This window comes from Chionomys nivalis, chromosome 5, assembly GCF_950005125.1.
Source record: "Chionomys nivalis chromosome 5, mChiNiv1.1, whole genome shotgun sequence".
Lineage (NCBI taxonomy): Eukaryota > Metazoa > Chordata > Mammalia > Rodentia > Cricetidae > Chionomys > Chionomys nivalis.
The window spans coordinates 63,419,799-63,435,612 of record NC_080090.1 but is presented as its reverse complement, the minus strand read 5'-3'; the positions used below and the strand labels follow the sequence as shown (position 1 = coordinate 63,435,612).

General features: G+C 44.6%; 1 protein-coding gene across 1 annotated transcript in view; it reads left to right on the top strand.

The window, feature by feature from the left end:
- Sec16b (SEC16 homolog B, endoplasmic reticulum export factor) overlaps positions 1–15,814 on the top strand; it is a 60,471-nt gene that overhangs the window by 13,641 nt on the left and 31,016 nt on the right. The window contains exons 2-9 of the mRNA XM_057770025.1: positions 7,166–7,547; positions 9,733–9,845; positions 10,385–10,505; positions 11,209–11,308; positions 12,346–12,487; positions 13,127–13,278; positions 13,571–13,632; positions 15,326–15,461. Coding sequence (XP_057626008.1) covers positions 7,225–7,547; positions 9,733–9,845; positions 10,385–10,505; positions 11,209–11,308; positions 12,346–12,487; positions 13,127–13,278; positions 13,571–13,632; positions 15,326–15,461 — 1,149 coding nt within the window. The 5' untranslated portion in view covers positions 7,166–7,224. The remainder of the gene's footprint in view (positions 1–7,165; positions 7,548–9,732; positions 9,846–10,384; positions 10,506–11,208; positions 11,309–12,345; positions 12,488–13,126; positions 13,279–13,570; positions 13,633–15,325; positions 15,462–15,814) is intronic.

The window sequence follows — 15,814 nt, the reverse complement described above, 5'->3', positions numbered from 1 at the left end:
ACCCTAGAGGCAGCCAGTAGGCCTGACCAATCTACTCCAGAGAGTTTTCCTTCTTGGGCCTTGTTTGTATAGACACATCTTCATCTGTACTGGTCTTTACCTGCTGTATCCCTTTCTCAGAGGTATGTGTCTCTCCTCTTAGCCAGGTCCAAATATGTGCTCCCCTATCCTAGGATCCACATGTCTTTTCTGAGATTCCTTCTCTCAGTTCATCTTCAGTGTCTACGTTCATCCATATGAACTAGCACATTCGTGTATGTTGCCTTGCCCACTCTAAACAGATTCCTCAAACCTCAGTACTGGTTGTAGCCTCAGCCTGGTTTGGCCCACCCAGCCTCAAGAAAGATCCTTTTGCTTTCTGTCTCCTTTTCCTTACTTTCCTTTTGCTATTACATCCTTCCTAAGTCTTATTCCACACCACCTTGAGCATAGCTACACTGAAATAGTTCACATAAAGACCCTCAGACCTCCTAACAGTCAAATCCAGTGATTCAGAGAACATCTGCTTTCTTTTGTGGCCCTTCTCAATGTTCTTCCAAGTTTGGAATTGCTGATTGTCTTCCTGTTTTTGAAGCCATCATCTCCTTGGGCATATGGGTCACTGTCTTCTCTCACTTCTTAGAGTACCTGTCTGCTACTTCATTCTTATCTTCATTCTTATCAGGCTCCCTTGCTGGGTCTAGCTCTTACATGTTCTTGGTCATGCTAGCCACCACTCTTGTCAAACCTCTTTCTTGGTCTCCAAGTCATCACAGCTAATGCCTTATTGACTATCCCTATCTGTGTCCCCGAGGTCCCTCACACCTAACATGTCTCAAACTGACTCCATCATCTCTCCTAACTAATGGAATCCTCTCCCAAGATTACTGTATAGAAAATAAAAGATGCAGCATCCTTTCAGTGCAGGAGAATGTCCTTGACTTCTTCCCCAATCCTTTTTATGTAACAGAGTACCAATTCATGTTGACTCTCTTTCTCTAAAACATGTGGTACTTGCTTTCTATGCACATATGTTATTTTTTCTTGTATAATCATGTATAGTTCTACCTGTTCCTTCTTCTCAAATAGCCTTGAGTAATGTACTCTTCCACCCCCATTTTGACCCACGCCTTCCTCTGTATGTCCTTTCCCCAGAAAAATCAGTGTTAGGATAATCCTTGCATACACTATCTGATACCTCACCGAATTCAAAGCATCTTTACAACGAGGACCATATGTTGTTTTTCTATGTGCTTCAGATGCACATGATAGGGTTGGGTATACAGTAGTTCTTTCACAAATACTTGCTTTATAAATGAGTGGTTCAAATTATCCCCACAATAGCAGACTTGCTGTGGTTAATCAATCTTAGAAGCTTTGTGGGGTATGATTGTCCTACTTAGTAACTTAGGTAACCAATTAGTTACTACTGTGACAACACATTGGGATGTGATATTGATTAAAGGCAACATTAATTATTTTATCATTTTAAATGATACCTATCATCATCATCTCTATAAATCTCTCTCTCTCTCTCTTAGAAAAGTTAGATACTATGAACAAGGAAGAAGAGGAAAATAAAATCATATAAAAGTCCATTACCTGAAAGTAGATAAATACCACTAATGTGCTGACACAGAACTTCTCAGTTTGCTCTCTGAATTTTTAATTTTGGTGATAAAAGAAGGCCAAGGCTGGGGAACGGTCTCTGCTGGACTGTTCTTTGTGACTCTAATCAGTCCTGAGGTCACAGGACTGGGGGGACTCATGGGAAACATGACCTGGAGCTGGGTGTTCACCTCTGCCAACTCCATCTGATGGCCAGAGATTCAGTAGCACTGTTAACAGTGATGGTCTTTTTGTCAGACACGGTTTGTACCAGGATAGTTCTTAGCTCAAGCTGCTGCAACACTTTTCCCCAAACTTGATGGCTTAAATGATAGAGCTTTGTCACTCACACTTCTAGAGCCTAGGAAGTCCAAGATGGATTTGTGGGTAGAACTGCTGTCTGATGAGGACCTGATTTTGTGTTTTCAGGTTCCTGTTATCTGGTTGTATCCTTCCATGATAGAGAGCAGAGAGGAAGAAAGTTTCCTTGGGCCTTTGCACAAGGGCATTAACCCCATTCACAAGAGCTCCACTAACACAATTGTTGCCCCTCCAAAGGCCTCACTCCTAACCCTATCATAATAGCATTTAGGATTTCAACTTGCAAATATTTGGAGAAAATCACATTCGGCCTATATACTGGGTAGCTACTCTTCTTTGAACCAAGACTGTAGACAGTAGTCTGGTATTTGGAAAGGGAGCCAGGATGTCTGTGAAATTCACACAGAGTAGTAAGTTCTTAAGACTCCTCTTGGTGAATAACTGGGATACAGAACAGAATCAGGTACGAGGGCAGGACACCAGGGCAAGGATAATGTAAAGACAGTAGCTGTTTGGGCATGAGGGAATCTATGAGTTCATGCAGGGGCATTGCAACCAAAGTCTAGAGTGCCAGGGCTAATTCAAATCACCTCCTACTAGAGACTGAGCTCTTAAAGCATTGTCAAGCTGGATAAATTTTGTCTGGAAACCAGGAAGAATTTAGCTGCCAGGTAGAAAGACTTGGTAACTGTAACTATTTGGGGCTGGAGAAATCAGGGATTGAGAAATCCCACATGCTTTGGAGTGGTGAGATTCCCACCACAATCTGTTTCCTTGTGTGACCCATTTCACTGTTGTATGCCATATGTCTATACAGAATAATTAAAGCTAATTAAAATTAATTTTGGTTAGTGAGTGTTTGAAGAGTTTCATAATAACTCTTGAGATAATTAGAGATGCTTTGGGATGCCACAAAAGGAGCATTTAGAGCAACTGGGCTAGATGTTTAAACTAGAAGTGTGCAGCTAAGGCTCGCAAGAGAATGACACCTCTATAACTGAAGGAACAGGGAGTTCAGAACTAAGAGTCCAGGCTCGAACTCAGTATTCTGGTACACGGGTTCACTGAAAAACAAACAAGCCGTCTTTTCGAATAGCATTCGCCAGTGTCTGTGGTGTAAATGGCCACAGCATAGGGAGTTTTGAATTACCTCTGTTTTAATGAGCAGGTCACATAACTCTTGAATATTTCATAATCAGCTCTGGGAAGCGCTGTGTAAGGCAGCTAGCTGCAGCATACCAACACTCTTCCCACTGGTTGTTTAGCTTTGTAAAATCTTGGGTAAATCTTCTGTAGTTCTTAGTTTTATTGTTTTTTAAAATTGAAGTTGCTTAAATGATTTCTGAGATTCTTTTTAGTGTCAGCATCCCAGGAATGTAGGTTTTGTTGTAGGGTGAGTCTAATGCCATCTCACAAGCTGAAAGAATTGTGTCAGAGTTTTATGACTGCTATTGCCATATATAAAAGCAGAATGTGATATAGAGCCTGTTTGATAATTAACAGTGTTCTGATTCCTGCTGTCAATGTGTGTGTGTCCTTCTCCAATGCTTCTTCTGAGAGGGATCAAAAGCAATGATGCAGCCGCTGGCGAGCCAGACCTCATGGCCTCGCATGGTAAGAAACCACTGTCTACACTCTGAGGGTTTTACACTGTCTTGTTAGGTGCTAGGATTCAGGTTAATGGTGGAAGGAAAGTCTGATGGCTTAGATATACTACCTGTCTGATCACAAGACCAGATAATGGTGTTTTCCCCTGAAACAGGAACTACATGAAAAGCTAATTTGTTCTAAGTGGCTTGAAAGCAAGGATAGTATCTTTTTATATGTATATGTGGCAAATGCTGGCAAATAAAAATCTTTTTGACCTGGTTGGAGGTGAAGGCCTCAAATCGCAGTTCCTCAGTAAGGTGAGCTGGGGAATAGCATCCTCAGGGTCTACCTTGTTTATGGAGTGAGTTCAAGGCCAGCTTGAGCAACTTAGTGATACTTCCTTCTCAAAAACAGGGCTGAGGATATAGCTCGTTGGTAGGGCTCTCTCTTAGCATGTGTGAGTGCTTGGTTTAATATGTAACATGACAAAACAAACAAGTTTGCTGAAAGAATCGAAACCAGGCCTACCTATAGCAAGAACTAAAATTTAAAATGTACATTCCAAAGGAGACATGACATACTTTATGCTCACCTTAGCAGCATGAAGAAATACATTTTTCAAATGTGAGAAATTCCTTTCTTGTGAGTGCAAACTTCTCAGTGCCTTCAGTTCAGTACTGGGACTTAAATCTGCCCTTCAGTTGGAACACAGAGTTGACCGCACAAACTCACTGGAGAAACGTGTGGGTTAGGGCAACCCAGACCAGGGCCTCCAGGTATCTGCTCCCCACCTGTCCCAGTGTGAGCAGCCAGTTCCTGTCGCCTGGAAAGTCTTGCTCTTAGTGTGGACTTGCTTGTAGCGCATGCACTTCCCTACACCTGCTCCTCTTGGTGAGCCTCATCAGCTAAGCCTTAGAAAAAGAAACCGAGACTCGGAGAGGCTGAGCGACAGAGCCAGCCACTGGCAGAGCCACACACTCACACCTCAAAGGTGGCGCTCTGCCCCACAGACCAGGCTGCCTCAGGCCATTCTGGGCTTCCTTTCCCTAGTGTCCCTCTTCCCTATTTGTTGTGGGGAGTTGGATGTATTCTCACAGAGTGCAGCTGGCTCAGTCCACGACCAGGCAAACAGAAGCACCAATCCCTACCAGCTTCTGAGCAAATATGCCAAGTCAGGACTGTCCCAGCCTGCGGTAGCGACACTGTACTTTGTCCTAATGAATCAGCTCCCTCCATGGAGGCCCGGCAGTTGCAGAGGTAACTAATCCGCTGTAGGTTTGAAGGCCAGGTGAGTCTTGGTGGATGTGGCATCTGGACTTTGTTAGTCTCTAAGAGGGGAGAAGGCACTCCCCGGCAGGTCCCTGGAGCCACGGGAAAGGAAGGTAGGAAGCCGGCAGAGCAGGTGCGTGGGGGGCATCGACACCCTTCTTTCTCTGGAGTTTGCTTGCTGGGCTGTCAGAATCAAAAAGGTGCAACTGTCCTTGTTGAGTCAAGGGGTCACTTCTGTGGGTACAAAGCTGTGATTGTTATTATAGACAGAATTCCTTCATTTTAAGACTCTTAGAGGTTTGAAAATAACTACCACTATTACAACCCCATGGTCTTAACTAATGGAGTTTGGGGCCTTTGGTGACAGAATGAAGTGCTATCAAAGAAAAGATTGGGATTGTGCCTTGGTAGTTGGGGCCAGGATGCTTAGTGCAAAGTCTGGGGGCAAGTGAATTGATTACTTTTCAAGTTCTTCCTTGTGTCCAAGTGCCATTGTGTTTTGTGGGTTTTTAGCAAAGGATCTTGTATAGTACTAGGGGTATTAGGCCCTTCCTGGAATTTGCTAGCAAAGTTTTTGTTATGACTGTGTTTTTCGAGGAAGCAAGAGAGGAAGGCCCGAGGTCCTGCGTTATGAGTGACCTGGAAGCAGAAGGACCCTCTCTGGCCTTCTCACAGCTCCTGGCTCACTGCTCTGGACCTAGGTTCCACTGTGGTATTCAAACGGGGTCATCTTGATTTCACCACATGACCCTCTGAACTTTTTCTCTGATAAGAGTTTTTAGCTGAATGTGGAAGCTTCCAGACTAAGGGCAACTAACAGGTTCGATCAGAATCATGCTGCCATCAACATTCCCAAAGGGAAGGGAATGGGGGCTGTCCTTGCCTGTGTATGCTGGTGGCCCAGTAGGCTTTCTGAACAGGAGCAGGGCCTGGCTTTCTCTCTGTTACACGCCCCTCTGCTGTACAAGCAGAGGGATTGGGAAAGGGCACTGGTCCCTGAAGCTGGTTCTTATCTAGTGGGAAAGCTAGTCCGATGTGAGAGGAACTTCTAGGTCTAAATGCTTCAGTCAGAAAGAGCTGGGAGACCTGGTTCTCCATTTCCCAGTATCAGCAGCCCCAAACTTGTGTCTGTTGGCTTTCCCGGAGGGAGGGTAAGTCTTTCATGGAATCAGCTTAAGTCGGTGTGTGTGTGTGTGTGTGTGTGTGTGTGTGCACATGCGCGTAGACTAGACAGAGGTCAATATTGAGTGTCTTCCTCTATTATATTCCATATTATTTTTTGAAAGAGGGTGTTTTACTGAGTCTGAAGCTTACTGTCTTACAGGAGCACTGAGTTTGGCTTTCCATGTGTGCGCGAAGGACCCAAATTCAGGTTCTTGTGTTTATGCAGCAAACAGCCCAGTGACATGTCTCCCTAGACCTACAAAGTCTTCAGTCACTCATACTACTCTAGCCTTGGATTCTGAAGACACTTACTGTGATGGAGTGAACAATCACCATGTACTAGGTAGTTCTAGGCACTTTCCATATGTCGTGTTTAGCTATGACACCAACCCCGCAGCACTAGCCTGTAGTATCTAGCATCTCCATGGGTAAGGGAATTGAAGCTTAAAAAAATTATCCAACTGGTAAGAGCTATAGAAAGGATTTGAACTCTGACCAGCTCCTCACAAGGCTTGCTCTATTTCGGATACCTCAGCAATCCGTTTTAAGTGTTGTATAAATATTTGCTGGTGGAACAAATGAGGAAACATTAATTGGAATTTCTTGATAGCATTTGTAGCTGCATTAAGTGCGGTTATCTGCCTCCCATGCCACCTACATCTGTTGTTCCATATGTACTTTCTGAATTTTTGAGTCAGCATCAAACTAATTGTCTAGCCTTTTATTTATTTAATGTATCTGTCTGAGAAGTTTTTTTTTTTTCAAATTCCTCTATGTCGGTGCTCATATGGTTTGTTTTAGACAATTTTGAGAATCATAGTTGCTCTTTTCACTGAATATAATAAACTGCCATGTTTGGATAAAGGCTTAAAATGCTGTGTGTGTGTGCGTGTGTGTGTGTGTGTGTGTGTGTATGTGTGTAGGCCAGAGGTTCATCTGAAGTGTTGTTCCTCAGGAGTCATATGCTTTGTTTTTCAAGACAAGGTCTTTTCCTTGGGACCTAGGGTTCATTGACTAGGCTCGGTTGACTGTCCAGAGAGCCTCAGGGATCTTGCTGTTTCTACCTGCCCAGTACTGGGATTACAAGTGTGCACTACCACGTCTGTCTGGCTTTTGATGTAACTTTTCAGAATCAGCTTTACACATTGGTGCTTGAAAGGCAGACATTTTACTGACCGAGCTGTGCATATCCCCAGCTCTCCAGAATGATGATCTGTCTTCTTTTCGGGTGCAGGAAATTAAAATAGCTACGTAACATCCTCAAGACCTAAGAAGAAGATCAAAGGGTCAGAGATGGAGCCTTGGGTTCCCCAGAGGCCATCTCAGCCACAAGGGAGGCCCATGGTACCATCGATGGACACAAACCGTGGGCTTCAGAGTGGACATTACAGACACCGTCCTCACCCTCAGTACAGTGGAGATAAATACCACCAATGGCAAGAAGCCCACAGGAACTCAAAGCCACAGCAGGACCCCAGGACGCAGGACCCAAGGGCGCAGGACCTCAGGGCTCACCACCAGGAGGCCCACTATGTACCCAGGCCTGGGGAATGGTCTCAACCTGTGTCTGGAGTGGACTACTTGGGAGGACCTTATCCTACTCAGTTGTACTCAAGGTATGACTTCTAGGACTACAGTGGACCTATCTCTCTCTCCCGTGTACCTATGAATAGACTATTAATCATTCTTGTTTCCTGTTCACTTTCTTCTTCCTCCTTACCCTGTCCCCATTTCCTGGGGTTTGTTACATAGAACTGGTTGTCCTCCAACTTAGGATCCTCCTGCCTCATTCAAACCTCCCAAGTGCACTCACCATCGGACACTGCTCTCCCTAGTCTCTTATACCTCTCCTCCTTTCTTTGTCCAACTCCTCTTCTCCTCCCCTCCCCTCCCTCCTCCTTTCTCTCCCTCCTCCTCCTCCTCCTCCTCCTCTTTTCTATCTGCTTTAGTTAAGATTTCTATTGCTGTGATAAAACGCCTTGACAAAAAGCCAGCTGGGGGAGGAAAGGGTTCATTTCATCTCCTTTCACACCACAGTCCATCACTGAAGGAAATCAGGAGCCTGCGGGCAGAAACTGAAGCAGAGACCATGGAGGAATGCTGCTTACTTGCTTGTTAACCCTGAAATGCTCATGCTCAGTTTTCTTTCTTATACAACCCAGACCCACCTGTGTGTGTGTGTGTGTGTCACTGTCCCCAGTGGGTTGGGCCATCCCATATCAAACATTAGTCAAGAAAATGTCCTGCAGACTTGCCTACAGACCAATCTTTTGAAGGCATTTTCTGAATTAAGAGCCCCACTTCCAGATAGTTCTATATTTGTGTCAAATTTGACAAACACGAGGGTACCCACTCTTCTCTATTGTCTTAGCTAAAATCTGTCTTGGCCCACTTGATATTTGGTGACTGGTGACAGTGTTTCTCTCTTCATTATCTCAAGAAGAACTTTATAAAGCTGCCGTGGTGGTGTGACTAGGGTTGAGGGAGGGATAGAAGGTAGAATAGAAGAGAGTAAATGGGACCTCCCTGTTTTGGGGCTGTCAAAGGCAGCAAGCATTTGTGGGCTGTGAAAAAGCTTTTCCTAGGACACTATGAAAGGCTTCACATTGTCTTTGATCTGAGCCCTATACCAACAGCCAAGAGCCCCAGGGTCACCCATGGAGGGTGACAGAAATGCAAAGATCAGTATTTAATGCTTAAGAACTTTAAGAAAAACTCACTTCAGAGAAGGAAAATGCAGATTTTTCAGGCTGTAAGTGAGGAGACAGTGACCACAGAAATAATTCTGTGTTAGAGAACGTGGAGTTCCTGTTCCCCCAAGCCCATTGCATTCCCAGAATATTGAAATCCACCATGCTCTCCTCTACCTCCTCTAGCTGGGATTATGTCTATGTGTCCTACAGTTGAAGTTTGAAGTTATGGAATTTAGGGTAAAGAATTTTGTCCCTGTGGTTATTATTAATTGACAAACGCTAACAGCATAATGTTCCTTTCCCCAATCCCTCTGGGTTGTTGAGTTCTCAAGAGAAATTGAGTATGTCAAGGACAGAGACAATAAAAGCAATCATGCTGAGGATAGTCTTGTTTCTGTCTGTAATATGCATGGGAATTCCAGCGGCACATTGTGTTCTTATACAATCTCCTTAGGAAGATGCTTTTCTCAGGGCTGGGGCTTCCAGGATTTTGGATGTGTATATCTGGCAAGTAAAAATATTACTATAAAATAAAGAAGAATTGTGAATAAACCCATTTTAACAAGAACATTTTAAAGCAAAAAGAATTTTATTATAAAAATGCCAATCTTCTTATGAAGCGAAGGCCGTCCCCTGTTTTGATTCTGGATTTTCTGACCTAACGTGAATCAGGCAGATTCTGGACTGGGCAAGCCATTCTGTTTTCTGAAGTTGTCTGGTTTATCCATGGTTTCTGGACTGAACAGTCATTCTGCCTTCTGAAGTTGTCTGGTTCATCCACGGATTCTGGACTGGGAAGTCATTCTGTCTTCTGAAGTTATCTGGTTCATCCACGGATTCTGGACTGGGAAGTCATTCTGTCTTCTGAAGTTGTCTGGTTCATCCATGGATTCTGGACTGGGAAGTCATTCTGTCTTCTGAAGTTATCTAATTCATCCATGGTTTCTGGACTGGGCAGCCATTCTGCCTTCTGAAGTTGTCTGGTTCATCCACGGATTCTGGACTGGGCAGCCATTCTGCCTTCTGAAGTTGTCTGGTTCATCACTTTTCTTTGGGGTCTCCCTTTACTGCCATTGGTGGATGACTGGCTGTCTTTCTGGTCTCTCAGGTTGGGCTATGAGGACCCCTATCAGAGGTACCACACTCCAACACCGAGAGAAGAGTATGTTTATGGAAATTATTACTACCATAGACATCCACAGCTACTGCAAGAAGAAAGAGGTATGAAGCAATCTCCAGTGCCTTTGGGGATTGGAGATGCACGGGTGGTCTACCACCACAGCCAGGGACCACTGGTGCCGTGTTTGGAGACCCTGCCCTTTAATAATACCGAAACTACTCTTATGTTACTAGTTCTGTGGATAGTGTATACTTCATCCACATTTTTCTCTAATTTCTTCTTGTAGCAAAGGTTATATTTACTGATTAAGTAACAGTAAAATTAGCTCTTAAGCCCATCTGGTATGCTGAGCTATAATACTACTACAATAATCACTCTATCCTGGGACAGCACATGCGTACCAATGGGAGTTTCATAATAACAGGGTATTATATTGTGTGTAAATTCATGAAGCCATGCAAACTGGTTCAGAGCATCTTGGGGGCTTTTGTTATTAGCTCTCACTTGTCAGTTGACTCAGTTTGATAGATATGTTTTTTACTTACTGTAATGCAGTTTCATGTCTCTCTAGTATCTTTCTAAAAGGACTTTCAGAAGCAGCAAGTGACCTGTCTTTGCTTTGCTTTCTCTGAGGGTGCAGTGGCAAGGCAAGGGAGTCCTTACATCTGGAATGAAGAGTCTGGCGATCAAAAGTATTTCAACGAGCGTCATTGTGAAAAGCGCAACAGTCCCTATGGACCAAATAGTGAGACTCAATTCCAGTAAGTGAAAGGACAAGCCATGCTGACAAGATTTAGTTAGATTCCGTTAGGACAACCTTAGGGCACCTGGTAGTGGTCCCTGACCCATGGAAGACAGTCTGCTTTTGTTCCAGCCACAGGGACATGAGGATAATAAGCCACGGTGGTCCAGGCTAACTATTGGCACTAATCCCGGGAAAGTGATCGTTGTCTCCGAGAGAGGTTGCCCATTTGGCACAAGTCTATATCCTGTAAAATTACTTGTGGCCAAATCTAAAGGCCAAATCCTATATTAGCCTTAGAAACAATGTCGTCTTGCAATAATTGTTATGGCTGGGGCCTTTCTGAGGCTGTAGTGCTTCTCTGCCCCCTCTCTCTGCTCCTAAGCATGAAACATCCTCCTGGCACATGGCCCAGCAGGGAAGAGACTTTACTGAAGCATTTACCCTGGTACCCTTAGCCTTGGAATTCACCAATGCAAAGGCTGTGATGACCAGCCACTCTCTGTAAAGTCTGGGTCACTTCTAATAACTGTGTGGAACCCAAACATTCCATCTTTCTAACACACTGAAGTGGGGAAAGATAGGAAATGCTTTTTGCTGTAGCACTGAAACTGGCCTGACACCCGCCCATACTGAGCACCGTGCCAGCCTCCAGCAGAGCGTATTCCAGCCTTGCTGGCTTGCCCAGGACCTGTCTCAATACCGCTGTCCTGTTGCTGCAGGCATACCAGCAAGAATCCCTATGAAGACAGCCTCGCTTCTGTCTCTGGACAGCAACAGCCTGGGGAGTTCTTTCCGGAGAGTGAGGCCCAGAAACAAAAGGTAACTTAAAGTGACAGGGCCTGGAGGCCTGTGACCGTGTATTAAGCCTGCTTGTTGGTCTGCAGTCGCCAGCAGAGTCCCCACTCACCCCCACTTTCCCCTGCCTTCCCATTTCACTCTCTCAGTCCAAGGACCTGATCTGACCTAGTCCTGTTTTGTCAAGTGGGCAGGACTTAATTCATGGTGAAGTGCTTGGAAAGAGATGAAACCACCTCTGCGAGTTAGGTGTTCAGCACCCTTAGAAAGTGAAGGATTGTTAGGACCTTTTAATTTAAGATTGAAAAGCAACTTCAAAATCTTTCCTGACTCTTTAACATCTTTTCTCTAAGATCCTAATCCATGCGCCATCTAGGTCACAAAATAGAGCTCTTAATAATATTGAGATAAATATTTTATTACAGTAATTTTAGATTTATAGACAAGTAGCAAAACTATTGTAGAGATGAGTTCTTAATTTTTGACAGTCTCTGATTAGTTTGTTTCTCCCTGATTAGATCTGTGTGATTTTTTTTTGTGTGTGTACATAGATAATTTTTCTGTACCTAGTTCTCACTAGGATGGGGATAGGTGACTGATGCTAAAACCACAATGTGTGAACAGCACTTTACAGTGAACAAGGAGCCTTTGAATACACCGTTTTATTCATCTCTCCTGAAGCACAAATTTCTTGTATACTTGTCTGCAGGGAATGTTCATTATCCAGACATGAATGGCTGGTATATTAGTAAGTAACGTGTATAGGACAGCTATCCTAAATTTATATTGCAGATGAAGGTATTGCGCTAGGAAAGCCAAAGTCACCTGTTTAAGGTCATAGAAACATAGTGACAGAAACTAAATTTGAATTCTAAGTTACTTAACCCCACTAGGCCATACTCAGTGGGATAATACTATCTTCTTCCAATGAATTCGTGTTCACTGTGTTTAGTGGAAAGTTTGAGTTTTGTTTCTTTGAAGGAAGAAACGTGAAAAGTGGAAGGACAAGCTCTCCAGCACTCCTTCCTAGAGAATTTCATTGTTTTTCTTTTTTTTCCTAGCCATCACTGACCGGCAGGTCCAACCTTCTCCAACATCAGGAGTCTGGCCTCAGCTCTAGCAGCTATGAGCTCAGTCAGTACATGGCAGATGCCCCCGAGTATGAACCCATGGGATCAGCGACTTGGAGACCTATTCAGGCTGGTGAGTACCAAGTGGCTATGGAGCTGTTTGATTCCAGTAAGGATGAGGAACGGTTGGGTCATGAGGAAAGTTACCCTTCTGTACTTCCAGTATTGGGTCTTTGATCACCTTATTGGCTTATGCAGGTCTCCTAGGCAGAGAAGCTGACTTTGGATCCCTTTCCCACATCTTCTCTAGTGATGGAACTTGCATCACAGATGGCTGTTAGAAGGGAACACTGCTCCTAGTCATCATTATGTTGGGCCAGGAGGCACTCTGGGGTGCTTTTAAGCGACAAGTAAGGAAAATGAAGACCAGAGAGGACTGATGAAGTGAATTGAGGACAGTGTAAATGCCAGTCTGGAGGCTTACCACATGTACAGAAACACAGCAGTAGAGGCTGCTTGTCCTCTGACCACTCCTGAGACTCTGAGACGAGTGCATTATCATTTGGACCAAATAATAAACTTTGCATTGCAATCTGACATATCCTTAGAGGTTCAAATCAGACTAGAGCCTCATCCTTTCTAACCAGGTACCCCACACAGCGTCTCACCTTGGCCCAGGGGGAATTTGAACAGAAGTGTTTCCATGATGTCTTTCGTAACTAAAGAGCAGCCACAGTAAACCTAACAAGTGTCCACATGTGTCTCTGGCCAGACGATGCCTCAGCAGCTGTTCCCAAGGCACCCATGAAGTTTTATGTTCCCCACGTGTCCGTGAGTTTTGGGCCAGGAGGCCAGCTAGTTTGGGTGTCCCCCAACTCTCCTGCTGATGGACAAACAGCCCTCATTGAAGTACACAGCATGGAGGTAATCAGGGTGTCGGGCCTTGGGGGTGCAAGTACTCTACTCAACCCAGTGGCTCTTCTCAGGCCTCCACTTTCCTGGAGGCTGGTGTGGCAGGAATGGGTGGGCTTTTCTTAAAAAGTGGTACTAGGCTTATATTTTCCCTGAGATGCTCGTGGCTCATCTTCAACAGGGTAACTGTCTCCACAAGTGTCTGAGCCACACCATTGGACCATAGCCATGGATCTGATACTGGATTTGACTGCTGGGTACAGGGTGGAAAGGTCTTGGGGACCTAATTTATTTTCTGGTCCAGGTTATCCTTAATGATTCTGAGGATCAAGAGGAGATGAGAGGTTTCCCAGGACCCCTCATCAGGTAAAGTACTGCAAGAGCTTTGTTAAGGGAGAGCATGGCATGTGTGTGTGTGTGGTGTATGTACACATGTATGAAGGTGCATGTATGCATGTGCACACATGCAGACGTCAGAGAAAGGCATTTATTTTTTTCCTCTTTTGCTCTTTCATCTTCTTCTTTCTCTTAGTTTTTGAGACAGGGCATCTCACCAAACCTGAAGCTTGCCATTTTGGCTAGGCTGTCTGGCCAGTGAGCTCCCAGAAAAGGCCTGTCTCTGTTCCTCAAACTCTGGTCTTACCAGGCACATGTATCCATACCTGGCTTTTATGTGGGCACTTGGGATTTGAACTCATGTCTTCTTGCTTTCACAGCAACAGTTCTTACCCACTAAGCTATATTCCCCAGCTCTTAAGTAAAGGCTTTGAAAGCCGGGACATCTTCCTGCCTGGGTCTTGGTTTCCACAGAAGAAACTATTTATCTTATTTGGAATAGATTTCTCTGTGACAGTAAAGAGAAAAGAGGTGGCTCAAGTAATTTTGACAAGGGCAGAAAGAAAAGCTGTCTTAATAAGTTGGACATCTAAAAACATTTCATAGAGGTTACTTGGCGGGAAGCTTTAGTGTCCTGTGTACTTCACAGGTGTTAGCGGGGAAACCGCATAGCCTGGAAACATTCTTGAAATTGCTTTTATGAGCTGGAACCCTGCTTTCCAGTTCCCTGACATTGTGAACGTCTGCCCTCTGCAGGAATGAACTGGAAGTGCTTTCGCATTTCCAGCCACTTTTCTGATAACCAGTGGCCTTTAGTTGTGAGTCAGACGGCCAGCACCACAGGTATCCTGCTAACTGGTGGTTCACCAGTTCTAAGTTTTTCCCTTGAGAAAGCACATAGCACTTACCTTACCTACTCCAAAGGTGGTGGCTGTGAGACTCTAGGCATATGGAAGCCCATTGAATGGCACCACTACTATATACACATAATTCTATCTAGAAGCTTGGTCCTAAGAAAGTCTCATATCACAACTGAAGGCTCCTTTAAGTCAAAATGAGTGTTATGGTGTGTGTGTGTGTGTGTGTGTATTTATGTGTGCACAAATGAGGCCAGAGGACAATTTCAAAGATCATTCTTGAGGTGGCAAACAAGACCCTACCTTTTGTCTCCACGTCTTACTTATAGGTATGGAGAGAACCGAGCTGTGTATTAAATAGTATGGCGTTGGCCCCACTTGGCGCTGACTTGTTGAATGTTCTTGAGCACGTCATGCTGTCCACTTAGTGAACATTTATGTGATGTTGTCACACAGTTTGCTTACTCCTTTTTGTATGAAGGTGGTTTCTTTTATTAGTCCTGTCTTAAGGAGGGGAAGACACAGGTTCAGAGGGGGTGAGATGTTTGTATTAGTTGAGAGGGGGTAGGGCAGACATGGTCCCAGTCTTGTATGACTTTAAACAGAGTCCTTACCTGCCATTCTGAGAAGTCACTTAAGGTCTCTGGGTTTCATTGTCCTCATCTGAAAGATAGAAAGATTCACAAAGAGAATCTCTGAAACTCCTTCCTGTTCTGTAGGGAAACAAAACAATGTTGTGGTCCCAGGCTTCCAGTCCTGGGCTGTCAGGCTTCTGCCACATAAACCAGTTCATTGTACAGGGAGCCTGAACCCCTGAACAGGGACAGTCAGTCTGCTTAGGCCTTGCTTCCTGAATCGCCTCACAGGGAGGACATACACAAGGTGGATATCATGACGTTTTGCCAGAAGAAAGCAGCTCAGTGTCTCAAATCCGAGAAACCAGGGAGCAGGGACTCAGCTCTGCTTTGGCACCTGTTGGTTCTCCTTTGCAGACAGAATGGGGTGAGTCACTGCTTTGCTTGGTATCGGGGGCAGAGGAAAACCAGGCTGAAGTTCCAGTCTTCATGGGAGTTGGTGTATATCACGATTATAAAAGGCAGTCTCTAAGCAGCGCTGTTGCTCAGAGGGGATGCCCCTGCCAGTTTACCAATGCTGACCTTTCCTGGAGAGCATCTTCCCACTGACTGGGGTTTGTTATATAGACCCTGGATTATTCCACCAACCATACAATACACCTGTGAGTGGTTCCAGTGAGGTTTGCCGCCGCCTACAGACAGAGAGTAACAGCTAGCAGTAGTGAAGCTGATGTCTGACATTCAGTCATTCACGAAAGGTCTATGGTATATTTGTATGAC